This window comes from Xiphophorus couchianus, chromosome 12, assembly GCF_001444195.1.
Source record: "Xiphophorus couchianus chromosome 12, X_couchianus-1.0, whole genome shotgun sequence".
In the NCBI taxonomy this organism is placed as follows: domain Eukaryota; kingdom Metazoa; phylum Chordata; class Actinopteri; order Cyprinodontiformes; family Poeciliidae; genus Xiphophorus; species Xiphophorus couchianus.
Genome location: NC_040239.1, coordinates 32325734 through 32353649, shown reverse-complemented (window position 1 = coordinate 32353649; position 27916 = coordinate 32325734). Strand labels below are relative to the sequence as shown.

The 27916-nt window shown below is 37.2% G+C and overlaps 1 protein-coding gene and 1 long non-coding RNA gene across 3 annotated transcripts; both read left to right on the top strand.

Moving 5' to 3' along the window:
- stxbp1b (syntaxin binding protein 1b) lies at nucleotides 1-27916 on the top strand. 2 transcript variants are annotated; one of them, XM_028034671.1, is made up of 20 exons: nucleotides 1-139; nucleotides 6644-6693; nucleotides 6797-6878; nucleotides 7341-7417; nucleotides 7615-7693; nucleotides 9640-9743; nucleotides 13359-13507; nucleotides 14380-14464; nucleotides 16573-16703; nucleotides 18106-18213; nucleotides 18296-18356; nucleotides 19418-19483; nucleotides 19731-19811; nucleotides 19923-20061; nucleotides 21959-22068; nucleotides 23368-23469; nucleotides 24561-24646; nucleotides 24814-24968; nucleotides 26017-26140; nucleotides 27212-27916. In XM_028034671.1, the coding sequence occupies exons 1-19, from the start codon at nucleotides 103-105 to the stop codon at nucleotides 26124-26126; spliced, it is 1812 nt and encodes a 603-aa protein (XP_027890472.1). In that variant the 5' UTR covers nucleotides 1-102; the 3' UTR covers nucleotides 26127-26140; nucleotides 27212-27916. The 2 variants fall into 2 exon arrangements, with proteins under 2 accessions (XP_027890472.1, XP_027890473.1); XM_028034672.1 differs by lacking the exon at nucleotides 1-139 and having other exon boundaries at nucleotides 6784-6878.
- Nucleotides 9750-13351, top strand: LOC114155032 (uncharacterized). The gene is made up of 3 exons (XR_003597664.1): nucleotides 9750-10906; nucleotides 10984-11079; nucleotides 11240-13351. It is a non-coding gene; the product is annotated as an uncharacterized LOC114155032 (long non-coding RNA).

The window sequence follows — 27916 nt, the reverse complement described above, 5'->3', positions numbered from 1 at the left end:
AATCGTTGGCCAGGCTTTTAATTTGGAACGGAAGCCTGTTGTGTCCAGATAAGCGCTGCGGCAGTCGGAGCTGTTCGCAGTGCGGAGCGGACAGGACGCACCATGGCACCGCTTGGACTGAAAGCTATTGTTGGAGAAAGTAAGAACAGTTTTATTGTCTTCATTTTTAGGAATACATTTCGGCCATGTGACAAAGAAGAACTGAGTTTTGTCTCTGACGTGAAGTACAGTCAGTGTGTCCCACTGGGAGTGGATGTTGTGAGGTGTGTGAGACTGGGAGACAGTCTACAAGTTTGCGGATAATTGTCGATAAAAAGTAATCTGATGACGCAGGTTTCTGTGTTTGCTGAGCTGTTTTTGCCCCTGATGCCCGTGAAGCCGATTTCAGCCAGTTTCTTAGGTTTCCACGGAACTGTGGCATACAAGGAGCCCGTATTCTGGTGTTTGTTGGAAAAATAGGCGCATGGATACTTTGGTCGATGTAAATCCTGCCTCTCTAATCTTTATCTGTGGGATTAACTGTTGTGACAGCGTTTCAGAGGAAGAGGAGAACAGTGGAAGGAAGATCAAATTCAGTCAAACCCCAAAACAGATTAAAAAGTCTGTCTCATTATTACTCAAATCCATTTCACTTTGTTTTAAAATAAAACCCCACGGATGGGTTAGTGTTCATTTACTCTTTGATTCAATCTTGAAATTCTGAAAGTAGTGACAAGATACAAAAGTTTTAGATTTTTCCATAAATCAGTTACGAGATAAAAAGCATCTTTTAAATTTAAATGCAAATTATTTTCAGTTTATTCTAAGTAGCGTGCAACAAGCTGATGCAGCATTTTTTGAGGATCTGTGTCACATAAATATAAAGATAGTATTAGAATACACACACAGCCCCCCACACAAGGATTTTCTGACTTCAAGATAATGATAATTTATTAAATTACATTAAAGAAAACCTTAAATGGAATACCTGAAATGAGAAACCAAATTAGATAATGAAAATCCATAAATAACCAAAAATAAGCAAAAGCCAAAATAACCCTGACAAAAACCAACCATAAGATACAAACCAAACCAAATGGGGTTCTGAGGAGGAAACACATCCTGTGTCCTGCATGCAAAGTAGCTTCAAAGCAGCAAAGCAACAATTAGGGCAAATTACAAGACTTGCATAAGACCTGTGTTCAGAACCCAGCAAGAAAAAAGGACAGAGCTGTACTGGAGCTGTAACAAGTTTTAATCAAATTGCTGTCAACACTCACTTTTAGTAAGTTACTCGGCATTTGTGGTTGAAAAGTCTGTCCAACTCACTCCACTTGAGTTGGAATAATTTAGAAAAAGTACTTTTTAATAATTGTGTGTTTGTTCCATTGCTTTGCCTCAATACTGCATGCATGAAGTACAAATGCTTTACTTGAGTTTTTTTTCTGGAGTCAGTAATTTATCTGATCTGACTCATGATAAAGAGATAATGGTGGACTTTCCATGAACAGGAGCACATTCATATAGCAGAACATCAGAAAAAGTCTCCATGTATCAATTTATCTTAAGCTAGGTTACAGTCAACTAACAATGTTTGTTTTTGTTTTTTGGGGGGGTTAAGGGAGCATTAATGCAGTTAGAAAAAAACTGCAGTTCGTTGCGTTAATACCCCCACCCAAAAAAACAAGACTGAATTCATCTTTACGCCAGAACAGGTTAAAGCAATTCCACTGATATCTACTTTTTACACACTAGACCTGCAGATGGAAAATAAAAATAGAACAATGTGTAAAAATAAGAAGTCTGACTTTCACAGGTGTGTGTGTGTGCGTCTGGTGCTTTTATATGGTTAAAACATCTTTATTCATTCAGTGAAGTAAGAAGCCAGAAACCTGTACTCAAGTCAGAGGAGTACTTCAAAACAATATCACTCAAGTGGAAGTAAAAAGTACACTGCAGTAAAATTCCCCTATACATTTGGAAGGTTGTGTGTTTGTTTCCATCTTTCTCTTGTCACTTGTTGATGTGCCTCTGAGCAACTCGCTTAGCCCTAAGTAGGGTACTGATTTATATATAGATTTATGAATTTGTGCACATTAATGAGCATAACTGAGTGAATGTGTCAGTAAGTGTAAAACTATACTGTAGTCAAAAGTGTCACATAAATTCAGTCCAATTAGCATTTAAATGTAAATGTGAGTGTACTTCTCAACTTTGCTGAGAACTTTAATGCTTTTCACACCCTTCAATCTTTAATGCTATTTAAGGACAGTTTATTATAACCAATTTTTCTGCTAGTTATTCTATATTTGGTTGAGTATTTGTAGGTTGAATTTTATGGCTACAGAAATGAACATTGAACTAGTTCATGTTTATGCATTCTCATTTGAATTCTCAAATTAAGTTCATACCCTCAAAAATGAACTCAATGCCATTTATTTCTCCTTTTCTCTGACATATTATTCATATAAATATAGTATTGTATATGTACCACAGTTAGCTGAAAATCACAGATTTCCATTCAACCGAGTCTAAAGATAGAAGGATCCACCTTGTAGTTTAAAAAATATGATGTAAACTTAATCCTGGGTAAACAAACCCCTCCTGTTCTCCAAATATTTTGCAAAAGCATTTTAATGGAAAAGGTAATGTAATTAATAAAAAACATAACTAAGTTAAACTAAATATTAATCTGTCAGTTTGGTTGGACAAATAAGTTGATTTGAAAGACATTTTAAGGAAAATTAGGAATATATTTTCTTACATGAAGGGAAACAGAGAAATTATTTTGTCATCCAGGTTTCTCTGTAGTTGAAATATGTTGCTTTTCACACTTGTCCTAGTCTGAGGTGGTACTCATGTACAGAAAACACAGACAAATTTCCAGTTTTATGTTTTCACAGATAAAGAATAGGTTTCGGAGATCTCATAACTGAGCTTCAAAGAATCTGTGTTCAATATAATATACTGTGTTCAGTTCATATTTCATCAGCTTAGATTTTGATTAATAGAGGGTGAAACAGTACAGGTTTCACGAGACAGACATTCCAATCTAATAAGGTTTCAAGTCAGGTGACACAGTTTGCAGAAAACCCATTTTCATACTGTGTCTACACTGGACCCATCACAGATTTAGCTGGTGTCAGTGTGGTTTGAATGTTCAGCATGGCAGCATGGCTGAACATTCAAATCAAGAAAAGCATCTTCAGTGTAAATATTAAAGCATGTATGCATAATCCATCCATCCATCCATTCAGCCACCCATCCATCCATTTTCTTCCGCTTTATCCGGGGTCGGGTTGCGGGGGTAGCAACTTAAGAAAGTTGCTACCCCCGCAACTACCTCCCACGTTACTACCTCCCTTTTGGTGTACATAAGGTGCACACTAAAAGGGATTTTTAAAATATAAAAGCAGTGAGTTATAGACTTGAAGAATTTATGAATATGTGAACCTAAAAGTTTCCTCCTAGGAGTTGCTGGGCTCTCTTCATGGACCTTATGGAAAACCATAAAAGTTGATCTGATCAGAACAAAAATAATCACCTTGGAATAAAATCTTACTTTTGCTTGTATGTACAATAGTCCAACAATTACCCTGCACATCATGTTATCACATCATATCACATGTGATACATAGACAGGATGGGACAGTCATTACATTTTTGACAAAGCCTAAGTTACTACATTTGTATATTTGTGCAATATTCATAGTGTCTCCCTATTGGATGACTCTAGTGTCCTGTGTTTTTTAGTGTGTGTGTAAGCTAGAACCAGCCTGTTTACATGTGACGTCACCCACTGACACAGAAAGAGAACAGAAATAGCGGCAGGGAGTGGTAAGAGGATTGGGAGCAGATTAGTGGAGTGATTGCAGCAGATCCCTCCTACTGAGTCTCTTCATTCTCCATCTGACAGATTGGACTTGCACAGTGCTGGAAACGCTTGTATTGACTACAGAGAAAGACTTTCAGTGTCCGTGTCAGCACTGAGGTGTGAGAGTCGTTGCTTATCACAGTTAAAAACTGCCACAGTTAGGGCTGTTTATTCAGTTTCTGCTTTGGAGGTCTGGCTGTGGAAGAATTCAAAGTTATGTTGGCCAAACACTGCAATGCAAACATGATATATAATAGAAAATTTAACTTGACAGCAAGTTTTCATCAAATTACTATCAACACTCACTTTCAGTAAGTAATTCTGGAATTTGTGGTTGAAAAGTCTCTAACTCACCAACTCACTTAAACTGGATTGATTTAGAAAAGTAGCGATTTGATAATTGTGCTTTTTTTTCCTGTGTTGGAAAGTATTTTGACTCAATGCTGCATGCATCCAAGTACAAATGCTTGACTTGAGTTTTTTTTCTGTTTTGGAGCCAGTAATTTATCTCATTTGACTCATGAAAGAGAGACTAATCCCAGCGTTTCCATGAACAGGAGCAGATTCACACAGGGGAACATCAGATCATGTCAATGTATCATTTCATCTTAAGCTAAGCTGTTGGCACTATGCTAAGTTTAGTTGCTAACAATAACAGTCTGTGCTTGTCAAAGACAGGACAACCACTGTGTGTTGACCTATGATTAGAGATATCACCAGTCAACTAATTTAATGTTTTTTTTCCTGGCCATTAATACAATTATTTGATGTTTTCTACATGCAGACATCCCAAACCGGAACCTTTGTATTGTTTTTCTGGTCTTCCTGTAAATCTGACACACAAGCGACAATGATGGTTGAGAGTGAATTAACCTTTGTTGTATATTTTATTAAAATATTTTATGCTGATGTAATTGGTAATTGTAGGAAGTGGGAGACAGCGGTGCTACGGTGGCTCAGAGGTAAAACAACCCATGTATGGAAGCCTTAGTCCTGGATGCTGTCACAGGCTCAATTCCCAGCCTGATGACCTTTGCTGCATGTCTTCCCTTTCTATCATTATCCACTTTCCTGTCTCAAGAAAAGGCCACTAGAGCCAATAAAACCTAAAGGAAAAAGGAGAGAGGAAGGGCAAAGACTCATTCAAGAAATGTGTATAATGCAGTCCACACACAAAAAATTTAACACAATGCATAACAAATGAGTTACATGAACTTATTTTGTGTCAGTTGTACTACTTGATTTAGTACTGCTTTCTTACTGATCTTAAGCTTATTTCCTTAATTTTTTGAGGTAATGAGGGGATCAGGGGTTGTAACATAAAGTGTCTGAAGAAACAAGTGAACTTTAACATTATTTTTTACAAACAAAGTACAGTACAACTTAACCCAATTAACATTCAAAAATAGGACTAAAATAAAAAGAGGGTTAAGTACAATTTAATGACCAACACCCCCCGCCCCCAAAAAACAAGTCAGTCTAAAGTAACTCAAAACGAACACAAAGGGCACACCAAGCCTCCATAACACAAGCTTCTAGATAGATTATAAGCAGTCAAAAGCAGAGTCAAACTGCTCTGTAGAACAAAATGGGTCATCAGAACCAAAATATTCCAAAATTACCAAAGACAGTCAACAGTTACAAGCAAGCAAATTAAGGTGATGCAGCTGAACAAAACCTCTTCCTACAAGCTGGGTTGCAGGAGTCTTTTATAGGGAGCAGGTGCGTCTCATCAGAGTCTGATTCCCCTGCTGTTCCAATGGTGTCGCTTCTCTTCTGCAGCATCCAGGCAGCCAATGAGGAAGGTGTGCGTCACAGCTGAACCTGCATAAACAAAAGAGCCTAGACAGCTCTAAAGGCCAGGGGCCATAACATGTGAATGGAAGGAAAATTAGACATGATTTCTGTTTGTAAACAATTTATGTCTGAAAAATGTGACTTACATTTGTATTCATCTCCCTGAGTCAGACCTTACTGGAACCTGAAAACTGATCCTTCAGTTTGCTGGCAAAATAGTTATTCTAATATTTATAGTTATTCTAATAGAAAAGTCTTGAGATGTTTCGCCAGCTGAAATGGAGCGCACCTGAGGTAAATTCATCTGATTTTACTTGATTTGGAAAGACTCACACCTGTCTATATAAGGTCCCATAGATACCAGTGCATGTCAAAGGTAATACACCAAACATAAAGTCAAAGAGATTGTCTCTGTAGACCTCAGAGACAGGATGGTTTTGAGGCACAAATCTGGAGAAAGGTCCAGAAACATTTTGTTGAGCATGCAATGGCTGTGGGCAGGAAGGATCTCTGGACTGAAGTTGTTCTGTTGTTCTATACCACATCTATTCCACCTGATGTGGTAAATGTTTGGTTGACAGTCTCAGGGTTGTCCATAATTTTCTTGAATTTATGAAGAGTCCCGTTTTGCACCATCATTTCCAGAGGTTCCGCTGAACTGGCCTTCTTCATTATGAACTTCTGGGGCTGCACCTGTCTCTGAAACCTTTCACCTCATCCATCCTTCTTTGATCACACTATAATCAGCCTTACAGCCAGAACCATACAAGGCATTTATGATAAACTTGATACAAGCACAAGATTTCATAAAATGGCTGTAAATATGTTTTGATACATTTATTATTTATTTATAATCATGTCCTGAAGCTCTGCAGTTGACCGGGAAAAGCTGCAAAAATGTTTTTAAATTTTATTGCAAATGATGGTGAATTAATGTGGGTTCAATATTAAACTCCTACTGCTGTTTTCACCTTTTGTCTCTTGACTTTACAGAGATAATGAACAACGTGATTAAGAAGGCAAGAGAAAAAGGAAAATGGAAGGTATTTGTGCTGCTCTGATCACATTTTTCATCAAATATTATTCTTCAGTCTGACCTCAAGTGAAATGTGGATCTTCCTCTTGCTATGTGGAACTGTGCTGTAGGCCCTGGTGGTGGACAAGCTGAGCATGAGGATGGTTTCATCCTGCTGTAAGATGACAGACATCATGTCAGAGGGAATCACCAGTAAGCTCCGTCTGATTCTATATTAGCTGTGAAATCAATTTTGCTTCATTTTATTGATTCAAAGTTTTATTCTGTTCACACTTTTTGACAATGTTACTATATAGTGAGTGTTGTATTTTTAATAATTTGGGGCTTTAATGATTTAGTTTTAATGAACAGTTTTTTTCTGTGTGGAATTCTTATGCAACAAATAACTTAAAAGATCTTTAAAAACAAGAATTGGATGCCAGGATATAGAGTTATTGTTGCTTCTCTCCTGTTTTACTGCCCCTCTTTGACTTGACTATGATGATCAATAAACCATTATTTCAGTGCTTTATACTGAACCATAAGGCATGCTTGCAGATTGTAGTATCTTACTGTATCATAATAAATGTTGGATAGAATACTTTAAATAAGATCAGCACATACAGTTATAGATTTGAGTGATGAGGCTTAACCTTTACTGCCTGTGCTCTTCAGTTGTAGAAGACATAAACAAGCGGCGGGAGCCTCTGCCCAGCATGGAGGCCATCTACTTAATCACACCATCAGATGAGGTAAATAATTCAGGACCAGCCAATTATTGAAAGTCTAATCTTTATATTTATCAAAGATTAGAAGATATGTGTCAACTTATTGTTTGAGTTCATGCAAGTATGTTTATATGAAACCCAACTAACTCCTTTTTATATCGATGAGCTGCCTGTTCCCCAGCACAGTTTGGAAGGTGTCACATAGTTTTGTGTTGTTTTAGTCTGTTGAGGGTCTGATTGAAGACTTCAGAGACCCTCAGTCTCCGAGGTACCGAGCAGCCCACGTCTTCTTCACTGACAGTGAGTTCATTTAACCTTCTCCAAATACAAAGTGTTTCCATTCCATCTGATGCGGTAAAGGTTTGGCTGAGAGTCTTTAGTTATAACTATAGTTCTCGTATTGTTGTGCTAATTATTTCCTATTTTATGTTGTTGAAGGACTGTAAAAAAAGCAACATTTTAATGCATCCTAATGCTTCAGTGTGGCCCAGGAGCAGGAGCACATAATCAAACACAGAAGCATACTGTACAGTCAGGAATGATATTGCGGGAAAAAATGATTTGATCTCCATTGCAACATCAAGTGAAAAAAAATATTGAAATAAAATTGTATTTGGAATTGAGAGAAAAATACAGAAATGAGTTGATTAAAATGTATTAAAAAATTGTCATACTCTTTCACTTATACTGCCCACTTTGTGGAGACATTAACACACTTGACCCCAGAACAGAACCAACCTTCTTTATCAGACTATTGAGTCTTTTTAGGTGAAGAGATGACGCTCTCAACAACAGACTTAGAGAAAATCTGCAGCATTTTGCTGCAACCCTTGAAGGATCTTAGCTTCTTCAAGAAGTCCAGTTTGGTCTGTCCTTCTTATAGACGATTTCATTGTTGTATCTGGAGTCCAGTCTGTTGCCCAGGCGAACACAGAGGTATTTATATTCCTTGACCACCTCCACTTCTTCTCCCATGATGGGAATAGGGTTTGATCCGACATGTACAACTAATATGGCTTGATTTGATTGCAATACATTTGTTTCTTTATCAGTTATTTCTCTAATAACCTCATCACTGCAACGGTCTATTAAAGGCCTTCCTGTCTTTAATAGACCGTTCAGTAACAGAATATGTATTTTCTAACACTATAATGTTAAAAAAATAATAATACCTGACTAAAAACCACAATAAATTAGTTGTATTTTAATGCAGGGTGATAAAATTGAAAATGGAGTCATGGACAAAACTAACTGATTTATAATTGGTGTGATCATTGACTGAACAGAAAAGAAAAGAATCTAGGCTTACCTAAGCCTGGCTGGTAGCCTGGTCTGGTGCAAGCCAGCTTCACAGAATAAATCACCATGGTAACCTGTGTGTTACCGCTTTGGTGAAACTGAATAGAGGCTCAACTAAGGAGGATAGCTGGAAAATCCCAATTTATAATCCACTGTCTTGGTTTTGTGAAACAACCCTCTGGATGACACTATCTGTTGTTGATGATTGATTTTGCTGATGAGTAATCGAATAAAAAAATGTATCAAATGAAATATTGGTAAATACTGCCATAACAGCAGTATTAATATTAGATATCAACAAATATTTCGTATTTGAGCATCCCCAGCAATTTTCTGTAATTTAGAAAATTAACCTGTGACAATAATAGCTCACATTTTAAGTTAACCTGGATAAAATTTTTACAAAAATCTGAAATTAATATTCAATTCAATAATAAAGAACCAGACTCACAAAGACATTTGTGAAGAAAGGAAAAAATCTATTCTCCAGTCAATTTAAGGATTCTTATTGATCCCCTGAAAAACGATAAAAACCTGGACATTGTCATAAGTCAGGGAAATACCTTTGGATCGAATTTGAAATTTGGACATTATGCTGCTAGCACTTAGATTTTGTCAAAAACTCATAGGCAGAAGTGAGAACATTGCACAACACAAATAATCACCTGACCAGAACACGGTGCGCCAAATAATAAAACATAATTTAACAAAGCTTCAAGGCAGATAATTTGCCTGAAGGAATTGGGATTCCTTCAGGCAAATTAAGGTACTAATCGTTCTCAAATCATTCGAGGAATCATTGCAACCCCAATTTATTTGCATATATTCTCTTTTAATATGTTCTAATCCAAATATAACTTAATTAGGTATCAAGAAAATAAATCAATAAAGCAAATCTTTCTCAAAATTTAGGCGAGAATAACTGATTGAAATGTGATACTTTGCAGCGATCCCAGACTCACTGTTTGGACTGCTGACCAAATCCCGCGCCTCCAAAGCCATGAAGGCCTTGACTGAGATCCACATAGCCTTCCTGCCCTATGAGTCTCAGGTAAGACAAAGGCTAGACTGGGTTGTGCCATGGCAGGTGAAAATTTATCCACATTATCATTAATGATAGAGGATGTTATGAGAATAAGACTTGTAGAACAGTTGAGTTTTGTATACAGATGTTTACTACATATTTTGGAACTCTGATTATGTGTTCAGTTGTGCTGGAGATGATGTGTAACATGCTGTCTGTTTTGTTTTGGGAACATTCTTTCAAAGTAGACTTGTTGTCATGCAGGATTTTAATATAATGTACTGTACAAGACAGTGACTTTGGAAAAGTTTGGTTGTCAAAAGATAACATTAGAATAGTTATTGTCATGCTGAGTAAAAGTAATTTCCTCATGTGTTGTTAAATTTGGTTTGAGTTGCCCTATCAAAGATAGACAGCAATGCATTACAGATGTGTTCAGGAGCAGTAAAAGCTACACTGTAAAACCCAGTGGTGCTTCTTACTAAAAAGAAGTTAGTTATTTGTACTCATTTCAGCTAAATAGTAAGAGTAACTTTTATAAATTGAGTTGAGTAGATCCAAAACTAACAGTTTCATTTTCTAACTCATTTACAATAAGTACACATATGCTTATCATTTATTTTGAGTATTGTTGCTTTGAACTGCTCAAGTTGTGATCACTGTGATGACTGGCACTGTTTTTCCTGGACTTATCGGCCATTAGAGGAAAGTTTCAACAAAGAATTTTAGCAACTTCAGTGTGAAAATTACGAGGTAAGCATTTTTTCTTTAATTCTGTTAAATGTTTATATAGAACTTGAAGGTGAATTTATTGAACTATTTTGCTAATTTGCAGAAAAATGGGCCATGTTAGCCCAGCTGTCGCCTAGCATTGCTTAAAGTCGGCCTGGGTAAATTTAAAATATAGCGATTGGCGGCTTGTATGGGGAAATAGTATTTCAAAACTACATAGCATACAACATCATGGTAAAACAGAGTTTAATCATTTTAACTACAGTTTTTCACTTCTACACCCAGCATATGATGCAATAATTTTTTCATGTTTTTTGCTAACTCTCTTCAGCTCTACTGCTAATTTCACTGGATTACCAGTCAGCATGGATGTATATCTTTCTCAGCTGATACGAGTTTACACAAAGAAGAAAACTGGAGGAGCTGATGAAAATATGGACCATATTTATGCAAAATAGGTACTTCAAAACATTTTTACTCTATTGTTAGCATTATAATTCCAAATTTCATGTTTTTTTTAAAAATATTCTTTAAGGACAAAAACCACATTCCTTCCAAAAGGGGAGCATCCCTGGCTGGCCTTTTCAATTCCCTTATGGAGGAATCTTCAGGAATTTTCAAAATATGCAAGGTATGTTATACTTGAGGATTACACTAATTTGTTCATCAGAATTTTAAAAATAGATAATAAGGAATGGAGTTTAACAAAAAAATGTAGCTTTATTTTCACTTTTACATCTTTGATATGGATATTATTGCTCAATAATTTTGCACTCTGTGTGGCATTTTAGGATATAAAGGAGTCCTATGAAGATGCAGTTGCTATGGTGGCTGATGTGGATGAAGAAGAGTTCCTTTCTCACCACACCAGATGTTTTTTGTGCTTGAGGATCAAGTTGGAAAGATTTATCACTTATGAACAGACACACTGGTGTGTTTGTTTGGGCTAATCTATGTTGTGTGCATCTGAGCTATCCTGGAAAGTGTTGTAGCTTTTTTGAATTCATTCATTTAGTGTTGCATTATTACTGTTGCCATGGATAAATGTTAAATCCTTGTAGTTCAGCTATATTTGTATTTGCTGTGGTGTACATCAATATATCAGAATATTGTGAACAAGTAAAATAATAATAATCAAAATGCATCTTCTGTGATTGCTATGACTCGTGACAAATAAAATAATTTGCTTTTAAAAGATTGAAATTATTCTGACTTTGTACAGTATTCTAATTTATTGATGTACACCTAAATCAATGTTTCTAAAAGCAGTTAGCAATTTGAATAAAATTACAAATAAATAAGTACCTTTAAGGTGTCAGCTTTAAAAGACCAATCTTTGATATTTGATAATGGCTTTTATAGTCATGATTTATGTTTGAAGCTACAGTTTTGAGTTAATAAAAACTGAATGGAAAAAGTCAAAGTTTGTTGTGTTAATATGACTCATACAGCTTTGTGCAATCAAAACTGTATCAGTTGAGTACCTATAGTTACTCAATCTCTACTGGATTGAATAACTCCAGTAGAGATCGAAGTTGTTTAAATAAGAACCTCTCAAGTTAATTTGACTTAATTTTAATATGAATTTGTAATCCATTTAAATAAGTATGAATAAATAGTGCATCTTAGTCCAACATAGTTAATGGTTTAAGTTGCAACATACTAAGTAAAATGAGTTAACAAACAAATGTATTTGAGTTGCCTTATTATTGCTTTGGGTTCCTTAGACTTTTATTATTAAATGTAGAAAAGTCTACCTTTTAAAAAATATTTTAAATACAAAGGTGTTTGTAAGAATGAAACAGTATCAGACAGGGGAAACAAGTTTTTATTGAAATTAAATTAAACACAGACATCCACAAAAACAGATCCCTGCAAACTCTTTATTTGCATTAATGCAGCGGACTGCATAGGTCACTGTGCACCTTAAATTATAGGATATTCTTAATATTACCGTATTCATACAGCTTCAATCCCACATAATATTCCTACCAACATGCTCTATTTAGCATGGTTTAATAAAAAATAAGTGTTATTTAACTATATTTTAAAGTACATGGACAACATAGCCCACAAAACCAACGTATTTTGTCCTGATTCACATGGTTGACTCCAAGCAATAACTTTCTTGTTTACAGTATAGTAATGACATAGTAATGACATTGCAGACAGCAAACTAAAGCCATTTACAAATATGTTAAAAAGCTGCCTGTCATGTAAACTTAAAACATGAAGTAATACAGCAGCAGCTTAATGAAAAGTGAGTTATAAAATAAATTAATTGAAGCTTACCGTAATTTTTGACAAAATAAAACAGACGAAACGACACTTCCACAGGTTGGATGTCTGGATAAGAAATCTGCTGAGTAAGCTTCATCAGTGTGCACAACAGTGTGTCATGCACATTACCACAAGGTAGGACAGATTGATGGGTACCACCGGTAGATGGCCAATGAGTAAATAAGTCAAACAGTAAGGCAGTGAACAGTCAGTGAAGTAGTCAGTCTGCTACTCACTCAGTGGGAGCAGGTGTGGTAATCAGGCAGTCAAGCAATTGCAGGGACCAGAGCAGGAGATCGAGCCAGAGATCCTGTGAAAAGTTGTACTATGTTGTTTGCCTGCAAACATGGGATAAATCCCCCACAAGCTGCATTTTTGATGTTTGTTGGGCCTTCTTTGTACTGCGTAAACTAAAACCAAGTGCATCAAGTGACGATTTGAGTTACAGTCACCCTTAGTTTGATCACTTTTAAGTCTCACGTTTTTTGGTTTTCACAGACGACCCATGAAACCAATGTTTTTTGGTCCATGAAAACGTTTATACTGCTATTGCTTTCCAGCACAGCAGCATAAAATATCCACATGACATTAGTGCTTACATCCTCTGTAACCTTTATGATCTTTGTTCAGGTCTTCTCCCTAGATATAGTGGATGCCTTCCAGGACTTCTACAGCCCCTTCAAAGCTGATGTGAAGAATAACATGTTGGAGCGTTGTGCTGAACAGATAGCCACCCTGTGTGCAACGCTCAAAGAGTATCCTGGAGTCCGTTACAGAGGGTGAGAGCAAAGCATTTCAGCTTTCTGTTTTTGTTTATCCTTGCATTGATATGACAGAAGTAAACAGTTCAGCTTTGAGACAACATTCTTTGGAGGTGAGGAGAAAAAAAGAGCAAATAAAAATGACATCCATTTTAGTGGTGACCATTTACGTTTTGAGTGTTAACCAAATAAATACAAAGTAATACCATTTCTATGGATCCTTTCTTCCCCGCTGTCCTTTAAGGTGATTTGATTTTAATGAATAAAATCAGTTGAATTATCAGTCACCATATGGTGAAGCTTCTGTTACTGTTCTTTGGTTTCTACACTGAATTTTCAATTTAAACAGAGGCCCAGATTGTTTGCTTTGTTTTAAAGTTGGAACTCCTTGTAATCAGATACATTGTCATCTAGAAAAAGACTAACAGGAATAAGTAACAAACTTTGTAAAATTACTACCTGTTTGTTTTCTGTAGAGTGTGAACTTAACTTTAAGTAAAGGCTGTTTATTTGTATCATCTTCTATTTTGACCCAATAGTGTTAACCCTGGCTGCTGTGGGTTGATGTGATGTGAAGACGTCCTGTTCTTGAGTTTAGATTTGAAGCAATTTTTATTTAATTGGAAAAAAATAGCAGTGAAGAAAAGTTGCACATGTGCTTCACATTCCTTATACTTACAGTCTCAAATCCATTATGACATTAAAAGAATTACCAAAACTCCTCAAAGGTTGGTAATTGGTGAAAAAAACAACTTTAGACATCATAATAATTCAAACAACTAAAAGGTGAACCAGTGAAAAAATTAAGGTAATTAAAGTGTCTCTTCTAGAAATGTGTGGTTAGAACTAAATAAGGATTTGAGCTGATCTCTATCTATGTTTTGTGTCAGGGAATACAAAGACTGTGCAGTTCTTGCCCAGATGCTTCAGGAGAAACTAGATGGATACAAGGCTGATGACCCCACTATGGGAGAGGTATAGTATGGAAATACATTGCCAGTGAGAACAATCACACTAACATGAATAACATTATAAATATGGGATTTTTTTTAATGGTTTTAGCGGTTTGGTTTTTTTAGGATGGAATGACTATAACATGCAACTTCAAGACTTTTTTAGAAACCATTAGGTGTTCATGTGTATTTATTTTGGATTTTGTTTAGTCCAATGCTTTACTAGTATTAAAGTTAAAGGCACTAAAGTGAACTGTACTTTTTGGAGACATGTTCTTTAGAAAGATACAGAGAAACCATGAGTTCATGAGTTGCCGTCATGGGTTTGAGTCCCGGCCCATTGACCTTTGCCACCTGTCTTCTCCCTCTCTCACACCCACTTTCCTGTCAATCTACTGTGAAATAAAGGCCAAAAAAGCCAAAACATCCTAAAAAAAAAAAGAAAGGAAAAGCCTTAATTTTATTATTAATTTATTGTTTGGGATCAGTTTTCTGTTGGAACATCCAGCTGTTCCCAAGTATAAAAACCTGAGCTTCAGATTAAAGGTAAAGTCAAAGAGTTTGGAGGTAGTCCTGTTCCCCTCATTCTGTATGACGCATCAATACCAATGGTAACATGGTATTGATGCCATACCATAGACTACTATTGCCACACTCTACCAATTGTTTAACAAGTGGTAGAGTGTCGTTAGATGGAAAGCCTTAACTTGAGACCTCCAAATATTCTTCTTCTTGTTATGGCTGAATAGTTCTACCCAGAGAATCCAGACAGTTAACTTCTAACGTCATGTTCTCATAACCAAAAACATGCAGACTAAGAAAGACATGCTTTCTAAAAAGGTTGCATCTTTCTTGGTTGCATGGTTTGTCACCATCAAAGCTAGCTTTCCCAGGATCTTCCAGTTTATAATGGGATTTAGCCATGATTGCTCCTAAACTGTTCCTAAACATTCCAGTTAATGTTTCAAAATGAAGGGTTACAGTTTGGGTTGAAATGATAACAAGTTGGCAATGTTGTATTCTACACAAGAACAATGACCTGAAACATACATTAAACTTGGATTTGAAATGAATAAAGCATTACATCAACTTCCAGAATAACCCTGACCTGAACTCGGTAGAAATTTTGTAGCTGTGCTTAAAAGCCTGATCTCTGACAGGACAGCAACTACTTTACATTATCTTCTTGATTTCTGTCAAGAAAGGAACTCAGAATCCAGACAGAACTACAGATGGTTTTGTGGATAGCTACCAAAACTATGTGATTTATTTGCAACTTGTGAAAGGTTGTTTATTCAAATGTTCATGCTGAACTAACCATGTATTTAGACTTTGAACAGTTTTGACAAGAAACTATCGACTTGGTTCACATATTTTTCTTTTTCAAAATTATTGACATTTGTTTTTGTATAATCATTTCCACCGTACAAAAAATGTTAAAATGCATTCTTATAAGGTCCAAAATGAACATGAAATTCATAAGGATGATGAGTAGACGAATGACAAAGTTAAGAGCTATACAGAATCCAGGAGACTCAGCTCTGTGGATCAGCATTCCTGTGAAAATTCAACATTTCATTATTTTTCAAATACTTTGCTTTTATTATGTGATTCGTGAGCCTTGATTATAATAGTTCATAATGTCTTCATTTATCAGTGGGCTAGTAGATTATTAATATCTGTTGAAACTTTGCATACTTTTTTTGTTAAACAGAAATAAAAAGAGGATATAAATGATACAGTGCCAATGTGATAAAATTTCCTAGAGTTTCTAAACAAAAATGCTGTTCCTATTAAAGTGTCCACCCCAACACTGTTTAGTAATCAACACATAAACAAACTTGTTCTGAAAATAGACATTCCCTAACACGTTGTGTTTTTACACACATGTTAAATCTGCCTCAGATGATTAGATATGTCCAGCAGCTAATCATCAGATAATTGGCACCAGCTCTGAAATCCCAGAGAACATTGGAGATTTACTGCCTTTACTGGATGCGCTGGAGCTTCTCACCCTCACTTTCTGTTGTCACTCTGCCTGTACCCTTTAGTTTTCTATTTAAAAAAAAAAAATCTGCTTTAGTATTTGTTATCATATGCAGTGAATGCCTTGTTTATGCTCTGATTCAGGGACCAGACAAGTGTCGCACTCAGCTGGTGATTCTGGATCGTGGCTTTGACCCTGTATCCCCTCTCTTGCATGAGCTCACACTGCAGGCGATGGCCTACGACTTGCTGGGCATTGAAAATGACGTCTACAGGTACACATGCTACACAAGGCCTTATAGTCAACTATTTTATCTAGCACTTTTAGTACATGTTTGGTTATGCACATTCATAAAAGACTTATTTACTTAGTGTCTTTGAAATTAATTTCAGTTTGTTTAAAAAAAGAGAGAAAACATTAAATTCTCAGAATCTTCACTGCATGTAAAGGATAATTTTTGGCAGTTACTGACACGTAGCACTGCCGTGCACTTTGAGATTGACCCTATCAGCAGGAGTTTTTTGTCAGAATGAGAAACTGTAGGTGCCATCTGCAGCAATTCACAGCTTGGTCAGAAACAACCTATAGGAGCCTGGAGGAGGGCCATAGCACCTTCAGCCCAAAGTGTGTACACGCTGCTCACACCCTCCCTTTTTAAGTTTAATTCAAAAATATTTTATTGAACCCACAGGAAAATTAAATGTTCTACAGCTTCCTCTGTAGAGACGTTCTTCTTTTTCTGACTTGTGTGGCAAACACAGACCAAAAGACTTCGTTTATTTCCTTCACGGCCGTTGACAGACTACAACCTCACATAGGCAAACTACATTTCAAAAACAGTGCAGAAAATTGACTTCATTGTTCCCAACTGCTTCTTCTGTTTGCTGATTGGTCCGGTTCAAATTCAACTGGCGAAATCTAGCTCAATGAAAGAAATCCCATATGAAGCACTGTAGGGAGATGGAAATTGAGCAGAATTGAGCATCATGGTAATGATAGGTTAGGCAGCCAATCATTGTAAGCTATGATATGTAGGATACTGTCTCTGAATACAAGACAAATGGATAAAACCATCATGTAACTATCAACCAACACTTTAGAGGAACCTTGCTGACACCATTTGGAGTCTATGCCATAAAGATTAAGGTCTTTTTAAAGTAATAAAATGTGTTCAGTCCCATTTTGGGGCTGAACCCATTTTAAGGTGTAGGTGTAGGCAAGGTGTACTTAAAATATTTGACAACACTACTTTTAATCTCTGGTTCTGGTCCATAGTTCCACTATCATTGAGAGATATTATCCTGCTTTTTTCATTGTTTCCCTGCTTGATTTAAAGGATTAGGCCATTAGCCAGCTGTGACCCAGCTTGAACACCAACCCACTCTTTCTTAGATTTCTTGAAGCAGGGACTTGCTGAAAACATGCAGGACAGTGTTCACTGGGTTCTCAAACTGGTTTTCCCTGCTCTGTCTGACCACCGAAATACGACAATAGGCATACTGATGTAAATCTAAAACACAAATGTGTTGATGAATGTGATGGATTGAATTGGATTGAATGGATTGGTTGAATTTTAACATCCATCACATTAGCTACAGTAGTATTTGCTACAGTAGAGTTAATAAGTAATTCTGTGTATAAAAGCTGCAGCTAATCCTGCTTCCGCTCTCGCTCAGTTATGAGACCAGTGGGATGGGAGAAACCCGAATGAAGGAGGTGGTTCTGGATGAGGATGATGACCTGTGGCTGACTCTGAGACACAAACACATAGCTGAGGTGTCAACGTGAGTGCTTTCTGTTTCAGGACTCAGAAGAGTTTCTCATGCCTTTTTCTCTAACTCTTCCTTATCATGTCATTCTGAGCAGGGCTGTAACTCGCTCTCTGAAAGAATTCTCTGCCAGCAAGAAGATGAACACAGGAGAAAAGGTAGAGGCCAGGCCGTGTTCTTGCTGTTTCACTGTTTTGTACACAGACACATGAAGGTACAAGGAAAAGGTGGCAGTTGAAAGTGAATAAAAATCAATTCTTGTGGAGCAATATACTCTGGACTAAAGCAACCAAAGCACCAATGTTGGACCATAATGCAAAGTGCCTTGTTTTGAGCCCCATATTGTGACAAACACCTTGCAGTATCTGTTAAGCATAGTAGTGGAGAGCTCTATGCACATCTTGGCACTTTGAAGTCATTGAATTGACCATGACCATCTCTATGTGTTAAAATAGTTTATTCAAATGATAGACTGTCTAAAGTAAGACATGCAACTGGACAATAATTAGAATAAAATCTGTTAAATCTGTTCATACAGAAAAATTTCAAGTTTGTTACATTCATTCAGAATTTATCCGAGTTATCAAACAATGCAGACAAGATCAGTCCTTTAACAGGAAGAAACCTCCAGCAGAACCACAACATGAACAGTGTGAACAGCCATCTGCTAGGACCAACTGGGGGCTTTCAGAAGACTGAGCAGACAAACAAAACAACAACACAGTAGCACTGATCTAGGAGTACTTTCTATGTTAAAGTTAAAGGTTAAAGGCAACAGTAGCTCCTTCTGTAGCTTCATCTAGGAGAGAAACACAGCTCAGTAGATAAGCTCTGAGCCTCTTCTCAAGTCTTTAAGATGAAAGTGCATACAGTTAATCACAGTAAAATCTATTTCATTGCCATGATTGCAAACCATGATACAGGGATCAAAGTGGAAAATGCATTTATTCCTTTTCGACAATCTGCTTCCTTGTTAACACTTTAACAATACAACCAACAAAATGAGTTTGAAATGCCATTCCTAACCAGAAAATAACTCAGTGTTTTATGAAGCATTGTGATTTTGTTGTTAAAACATGAGAGAAAAACTATAAAAAATAACCACTGTATGCTAGCAGAACATGAATGGTTTGGGCACAAATAAAATTAGGAATATTGTGAAATAAACATTATTTCTTCTCTGTTTCACTGGGTTACTAAGTAAGTTCTGTGCTTTCAGACCACCATGAAGGAGCTGTCTCAGATGCTAAAGAAGATGCCTCAGTATCAGAAAGAGCTCAGCAAGGTAGGAACCCAAGTCCTGTGTATCCTGTGTGTCTATATATATATATATATGTATATACCGTATGTGTGTGTGTATATATAGTAACCAACTCTATGGCATGATCAGCAATCATTAACATCTTTCTAGCAAAAAATCATTGGCAACATTAATACTAGTGCTACTAAGAGAAGACGACTTGATTTTTCATTAGTCATTGTTATTTATGCCAAACTTGCTAAAAGCATCTTTCCTTCCCTTCTTACTTTAGTATTCAACCCATCTTCACCTTGCAGAGGACTGTATGAACCGCTACCAGGGCACAGTGGACAAACTCTGTCGTGTAGAGCAGGTATAAAACACCAGAACCAATACCTTGACCATGCATTTAACGCACACTTAATTTAACTGAAAAAATATTCATTTTTTGAAGTGTAATCATTTGTCATTTACTGATTTGCAGGATTTGGCAATGGGCACAGATGCAGAGGGTGAGAAGATCAAGGATCCCATGAGGCTCATTGTTCCCATCCTCCTGGATGCCAACGTCAACGTATCTGACAAGATACGCATCATCCTGCTCTACATCTTCATGAAGAATGGTCAGACAGCTTCAGTGCTTCCAGTTCCTTTTTTTGACTTTGCACATAATGTGTTGACGTCCCTGTAATTTAATCTGGGTCAATGTTTCTGTGTTTTGTACTAACATTGTATGATTATATTAGATATATATGCATATACAGTGGGGCAAAAAAGTATTTAGTCAGCCACCAATTGTGCAAGTTCTCCCACTTAAAAAGATGAGAGAGGCCTGTAATTTTCATCATAGATATTGTTACGGCCCTGGGAGAACGGCCCTCAACTATGAGAGACAAAAGGAGAAAAAAAAATCCAGAAAATCACATTGTCTGATTTTTAAAGAATTTATTTGCAAAATATGGTGGAAAATAAGTATTTGGTCAATAACAAACAAGCAAGATTTCTGGCTCTCACAGACCTGTAACTTCTTCTGTAAGAGGCTCCTCTGTCCTCCACTCGTTACCTGTATTAATGGCACCTGTTTGAACCTGTTATCAGTATAAAAGACACCTGTCCACAACCTCAAACAGTCACACTCTAAACTCCACCATGCCAAAACTAGAGAGCTGTCAAAGGACACCCGAAACAAAATTATAGACCTGCACCAGGCTGGGAAGACTGAATCTGCAATAGGTAAATAGCTTGGTGTGAAGAAATCAACTGTGGGATCAATTATTAGAAAATGGAACACATACAAGACCACTGATAATCTCCCTCGATCTGGGGTTCCACGCAAGATCTCACCCCGTGGGGTCAAAATGATCACAAGAACGTTGAGCAAAAATCCCAGAACCACACGGGGGAACCTAGTGAATGACCTGCAGAGAGCTGGGACCAAAGTAACAAAGTCTACCATCAGTAACACACTACGCCGCCAGGGACTCAAATCCTGCAGTGCCAGACGTGTCCCCCTGCTTAAGCCAGTACATGTCAAGGCCCGTCTCAAGTTTGCTAGAGGGCATTTGGATGATCCAGAAGATGATTGGGAGAATATCATATGGTCAGATGAAACCAAAATAGAACTTTTTGGCACAAACTCTACTCGTCGTGTTTGGAGGAGAGAGAATGCTGAGTTGCATCCAAAGAACACCATACCTACTGTGAAGCATGGGGGTGGAAACATCATGCTTTGGGGCTGTTTTTCTGCTAAGGGACCAGGACGACTGATCCGTGCAAAGGAAAGAATGAATGGGGCCATGTATCGTCAAATTTTGAGTGAAAACCTCCTTCCATCAGCAAGGGCATTGAAGATAAAACGTGGCTGGGTCTTTCAGCATGACAATGATCCCAAACACACCGCCTGGGTAACGAAGGAATGGCTTCGTAAGAAGCATTTCAAGGTCCTGGAGTGGCCTAGCCAGTCTCCAGATCTCAACCCCATAGAAAATCTTTGGAGGGAGTTGAAAGTCCGTGTTGCCCAGCGACAGCCCCAGAACATCACTGCTCTAGAGGAGATCTGCATGGAGGAATGGGCCAAAATACCAGCACCAGTGTGTGAAAACCTTGTGAAGACTTACAGAAAACATTTGATCTCTGTCATTGCCAACAAAGGGTATATAACAAATTATTGAGATGAACTTTTGTTATTGACCAAATACTTATTTTCCACCATATTTTGCAAATAAAGTCTTTAAAAATCAGACAATGTGATTTTCTGGATTTTTTTTCTCCTTTTGTCTCTCATAGTTGAGGTATATCTATGATGGAAATTACAGGCCTCTCTCATCTTTTTAAGTGGGAGAACTTGCACAATTGTTGGCTGACTAAATACTTTTTTACCCCACTGCACATATTTTTTTGCATTTTGTTTTGCTGGTTTGAAGTTCATCTCACTTATCCTGCTGTTTGCATGAATTGAATATGTGACTGTGCATGCTTGCATGCATGTGTGCTGCATGTGTATCTGAATATCTGTGTCAGGTGTGACTGAGGAGAACCTGTGTAAGCTCCTGCAGCATGCTAACATCCCACCTGAGGACAGTGACATTATTTCCAACATGGCCCACCTGGGTGTTCCCATTGTCTCTGAGGTGAGCTGTTCTGGTCAGGGAGTCAGCTGTGATCCTTCAGTTTAATTATGTTAAACATAAAGTCTGTTCTGTTCACTCATATGGTTAAATTCAGTTTTTATTCCAAAGTTTTCAATATAAGGGAACTCAAGTCAACTGCATAGTAGGGATGGGTGACATAAACTTAATATTTTATCACAAAATTTTGTGATACTAATTTAATAACAATATAAATGACAATACAAGCTATTTATTACTTCTTTTTTGATAATTGTATGACTGACTGCATAACATATCAATCACAATCCCACAAACACAAATTCTGCTCTTGAAAAAGATACCCTTTTGTAATTAACTTTTAGAAGACATAGTGGGGAAGGGTATGACACAGATTGATCTGCTTGCTTTCACTAAATTTAGGCCAGTAAAGTTTTAAATTTACATCTGTGTTTTATGAGGCTTTGTTTGTTACCTGCGTGGTTAGCCCATCATCAGGGCAGGGCTCTCTCTGACTGCAGAGGAGAGGAGGTTCTTGTCAGACAAAATTACTAAAATGTGGGACTTCTAAAATAGGTTTTAAATCCAGAAATGCTACTTTGGAACATATATAATACACTGTAAAGACAAAACAAAACATTTCAAAAAGGACTTTTTTTTCCAAAGAGGAAAAATGGCAGGTGCTCTAGTGTCTCTGTGCATGTCTCTATTCCTGACATATGGAATTTTATGTAGCAAAGTCAGAGCAGCAACCTTGTTTTGTAACTAACCTAAAGCCATCTCTAATTCTACATTCAGTCATCTAATGTTCCACTCTATTCACATATATATTAAATGATTTATGTTTGAAGTGGATCAATGCTGATCTAAATGCTGTCTAAACCTCTGCAGTCAGACAGAGCTGAGACCCATTCCTCTCCATATCCATATTGCAAATGAATCACACATGTGCAAAAAACGGGTTTAATTGGTGCTTACAATTCCAACTCCTGACTTACTATGGGAGCATTTCTGAGTGTGATGGTTTTCTAACTGAATGTGGGGTTTTGATGTAGACATTGACCAACCTGTACCGTTTACCAACTGGAAACTTTAACTGCAGTAGACACCATTCATCCCAAAGGGAGCAGCACTAAGATGGTTTTAGTCCAAATGTTGCAGAATAAGTTTACTTGAAAATGTCACACATTGTTCTGTAGCAAAACATAACACACCTAACACCCAATTTATGTTGAATATCTTCAAAAAAAGTTGATTTTGTGTTACTCTTTAAACATATTTTTTCTATCCAGTTGAAAAGTTTTACTGGTGTGTTTGTTGCAGGGAACCACGAAAAAGCCCAAGAAACCTGATCGTAAGGAACGGGTCAGTGAACAAACATACCAGCTCTCCAGATGGACACCACTCATCAAAGATCTTATTGAGGTACTGCTTTTATGGTGCAACAATAGTAATAATAATAATAATAATAATAATTGATAAAGATAATAATAAGTAAATCTGCAAGCAGACTTGTACAACCTTCGCAGCCTGCACCACCTCGTCATCATCAACGCTCTTGTGCCATTCCTGCAGCAGCTGTCCGCTAGATGTCGCATTTGGCAAATCTTCCAAATAGCCTTCAGTCCAGTTCAATGCAAGGCCAGTAGCATGTCTTAAAAGTTTTGCTGAAACTGGGCCTTCAAGAAAGGAGTTGTTGTCACTTCCTGTTCTGTGTGGACTTCCTGTAGGGTAAGATACAGGATTGAAATTTGCCATTCAACCATGCCCACATGGTTCAGCCACCAGCCAGTGTGGAGAAGATTCATCATCGTGTTAGTCAGTTGCCTGGTGTAAACCTATATGAATCAAAGAGTAATCAAGAGAATCCAGCAGAAAACAGTCTGACAGGAAGACTGTCAATGTTAGATATGACAGACATACATGAGGCATTTTGGTGAACATACAAATGATTTATAAACGTACCTTCTAAATTTTTTATGAAGCTTAACACATCCAGCTTAAATCCGTTCTTGTTGTTGGCGCTTTTGAAGAGCCATTGCTAACATACTGTTCCCTGCACACTGGAAGTGTTCCATGTGGCGAAAAAATGCAGAAGTGTTAAAACGGAAGTCCATGGCATATAGGCAATTGAATCATGACATGCGACTTCGCCATGCCCACATCCTCCACTGATATCTTCTCTCACTGTCATGTTGATTAGGTCACAGGCATCAGATAAGGACAGATCAATGTAAAACATGACACTTCCTGTTCTCAGTGAGCGTGACTTAAATTATGTCACAATTTAACCATTGAGTATTGTAAGGGTTCAGATTGTCTCAGTGAGTTTGAGGCCTGGCCATGTATCATCACCATGCATAAAACTTCACTGTTTTGATAACTTTTAGTAGGCCATGAAGAATAAACACTATGAATACAATACTTTGCAGCGCTGTCGCTGCTCGGGCCTAATAATTCAGAATCTTATATAGAAAAATGGCAGAGCAGAATGTGTTTTGCTCATGTTTCTACAGGATGCAATCGAGGACAAACTTGACCCAAAACAGTACCCATACATCTCTCAGCGACAAGTTTCTGCCAAGGCCAGTGCTCCGTCAAGGTGCATAATTTTTTTAATACAAGTATTGCATGATGCAAATAAATGTACATATTTGACCCTGTATTAATGGTTATTATTTCTGTAGGAATAATGTAGATGTTCCTGAACTATAAATTCTGTTTTGTTCAGTGTTGTGCCACAAAGGCTGTTTTTTTTTTGTCATCCAGTGCTCGCTATGGTAACTGGCACAAAAACCGAGGCCCCACAGAGATGAAGACCGGTCCCAGGATCATAGTCTTCATAATAGGAGGCATGGCATACAGTGAAATGCGCTGTGTGTATGAGGTCACACAGGCCAATGGCAAATGGGAGGCTCTGATTGGTAAGTTTACCGCAGCAGTCTTTAAGGGAAGGCTACTGATGTTTTGGGTCTGGATTTGATTTGGAATGAAAATATAACTCTCTCAGATGTAGAAACGCATTTACAGAATGACAGAAAGATTCCATTACATATAAAAGATACCTGTTTCAGTTTCATGTGTTACTCTTCAACAGTTTGTTGAGTAGTGGGATCCATGAAGCAATACACATTTAGGTTACTTTTAAACAATATTTTTACAAAATCTTGTCAATCATTGATACTGACTGACTGATACACAGTATATGAAGGTTTTTAGTACTGGATGCAATGAGACTAAACTGATCAGCATTGTATTACTGTGTTTATATTGCATACACTGGACAGAGTGAGAGTGTCTGTATATTGATCACACTGTGAGGACCTGTATGTTATTGGGACTTGTTGGAAGTAACTGACAGTCTGATGTATGAAGCAGAAAGTAACAGCTGAGCCTGTTTAGTAGTGAGGCACAATATATCAACATCTGTATTGGTCGATATTAGTCATATTTTCTAACATATCCAATAAATAAAACTGAGCTGATATTAACAGCCAGTGTTTATTTTCATCTTGTTGCTATTTGTTTCCAGGGCAACAGGTTGGTCATGTGGTTTTTGTTTGGTCATGTGACAGTAACAGTGATGCAGTACAGGATTGTGGGCAGTTTCAGTAAAGCAGTGGTGAAGTCAGTGGTGTGTTTTTTTTTTTTTTTTCAAGCTGTCAAAAGGGCAGCATATCAACAATATTAATATTGACACTGGCCCAAATCTTCATAATGGTGAATCTCTACTATTTAATTATTTATGTTTTAAAATGTCATTAGATTTTCTGAGACACTGACCTACATCCACAGCCTTATTTAACAACCTGTCTTCTTTTTTTTTTTTTTTACAGCTTGGTAAATTTCGAGTTAATTAATATGTTTGCACCATTATTATAGTCATGAACAGTTTTATCTCTGCCTATGCCTAACAAGCTTTGCTGCAGGATTCCATTTTAACTGAGCGTTCAGGATTTTCTCCTCCTGTAGGATCCACCCACATCCTCACACCCCCTAGATACCTAAAGGATCTGCAGCACCCAGACTTCCTGGATCCCAACGCCCTGCCAGAGGGCGTAGAGGAATCACCGGCACAATAAAAACACATTCTCAAGTAAATATTTAAATCTTATGTTCCCTTGTGTTAGCTGCTGGCTGTCTAACAACCCTCAGCACTGTTCCCTTCACTTCAGTGCGTGCTGCTGTTGATGTTGGCTGTGTTTTCCCAAGGTCTTTCCAACATTGACCCCGTCACATTCATGGCTCCATAATTACTAGTGATTCAGCTCCAGTGATTACTTTTATAAAGAACTTATAGGTCATACAAATAAAGACAGCCTCTTGTAACACGAATCTATGGACTATCAGAGTTGAAGAATTAGATTTACAAACGTGGAACCAATCACCCTAAGGAAAAGGCATCATCACAATGCCTTTGTGATGATGACATGCAGCAAAGGCCTGATGACCTTTGCTGCATATCTTCCCCTTCTCTCATTACCCACTTTCCTGTTAATTCACTATCAAATAAAGGCTACTAGAGTCAATAGAATCTTTTAAAAAAGATGAATATGGCAGCTTATTCATGGTGTCATAGTCCTAATAGGTTTATAGTCAGGGAATGACAAGATGTGTTTAGAGTTTTATTGTTGGTTTTAATTAACATAAAGAGGTACAGTCGAACTATAAACCAGCAAGCATGTTAAGGGATGAGTCAGCTCTGCAGAATAAGCAGAACCTTAAAGAGCAGCTCAGACTTTGGTGCTGGATTCTGAAATATGTTTTTGAAACACTTTGAAAATTCTTGAAATCCAGTTCTTCCTTGGTCAGACACATTATGACATCAGACGCTCATTCTTAAAATGTCACCTTCTTAAAATAATGGCCTACATTGTAAAACAGAAAATCACTTTTGGCAATAAATGACTTTTGCCAGAAGGTGACAATATGCATGTTTGAAACTGATCAGCATGGAGCTGCTAACAGAAAAAGGTTCAAGCCTGTGTGATTTTGCTCAGGTCTCTTATTCACACAGACATTCTGATATCGCACTGTTTTCCTGTCCAATTTCAGTCAGCATCTTATTGTTACAAAATGCATTTGAAGACCATTGGATTTCTGTTTATCTGAGTCTCCAAACAAAGATGATGAAAAGTAACCCTGTATTCTCCTTTGTTTTCTCAAGATCAACAGAAATCCTCACCCTGTCTTGCCTTCTTAAAACCCCGAAAGATTTGGAGAAGGGTGAGCAGCCCAGTTAACGTGTTCCTTCATCAGCCCCCATAAGTCAACGCTTTGTGCGCCAGTGTTAACCCAACCTAAACGTAGCACTTCATGTTGTATACTGTTGAGCCACTGTAACGTGATGCTGTTGTTTAAATGATAGGTTTGTTGGATTTGCTGTGCTGAATTTTGCTGCAGTTTCTTTGTGGCATATAGGGAATTTATGATGATTGAATAAACTTGTGATTTAGATAAGATGGCATGCAGAGAATAATATTTATTCTGAGATTCATTTGTAACAAAACAGTTGTGTGTTTCTTAGAAGCAAATATGCTATAAATATGCAGAATTATGATATTTCATGTGTGATGACGTGTTGGACCACAAGTGACAACAGAAAGCCATGCTAATAATGGTTCAGTTCTAGTGCCACCATTTACTTTGCATTTTCTTCTTAGTCAGTGGTGTTTGTAGGTGTTTAGTTACCTTTTAGCTCCAAGTGTTTGCTCCTAATTCTGCTGTTGGGTTTTATTATATTGTAACATTTTATTTCAAATCTATTATCAGAGAAGACTGGTTTCCTGACAAACACTAAACAATGTTGCTGTTATTGTTTTGACATCTGCAGTTGTGAAGGAACTAATAAATTTGTTTCAATTAAAATCTA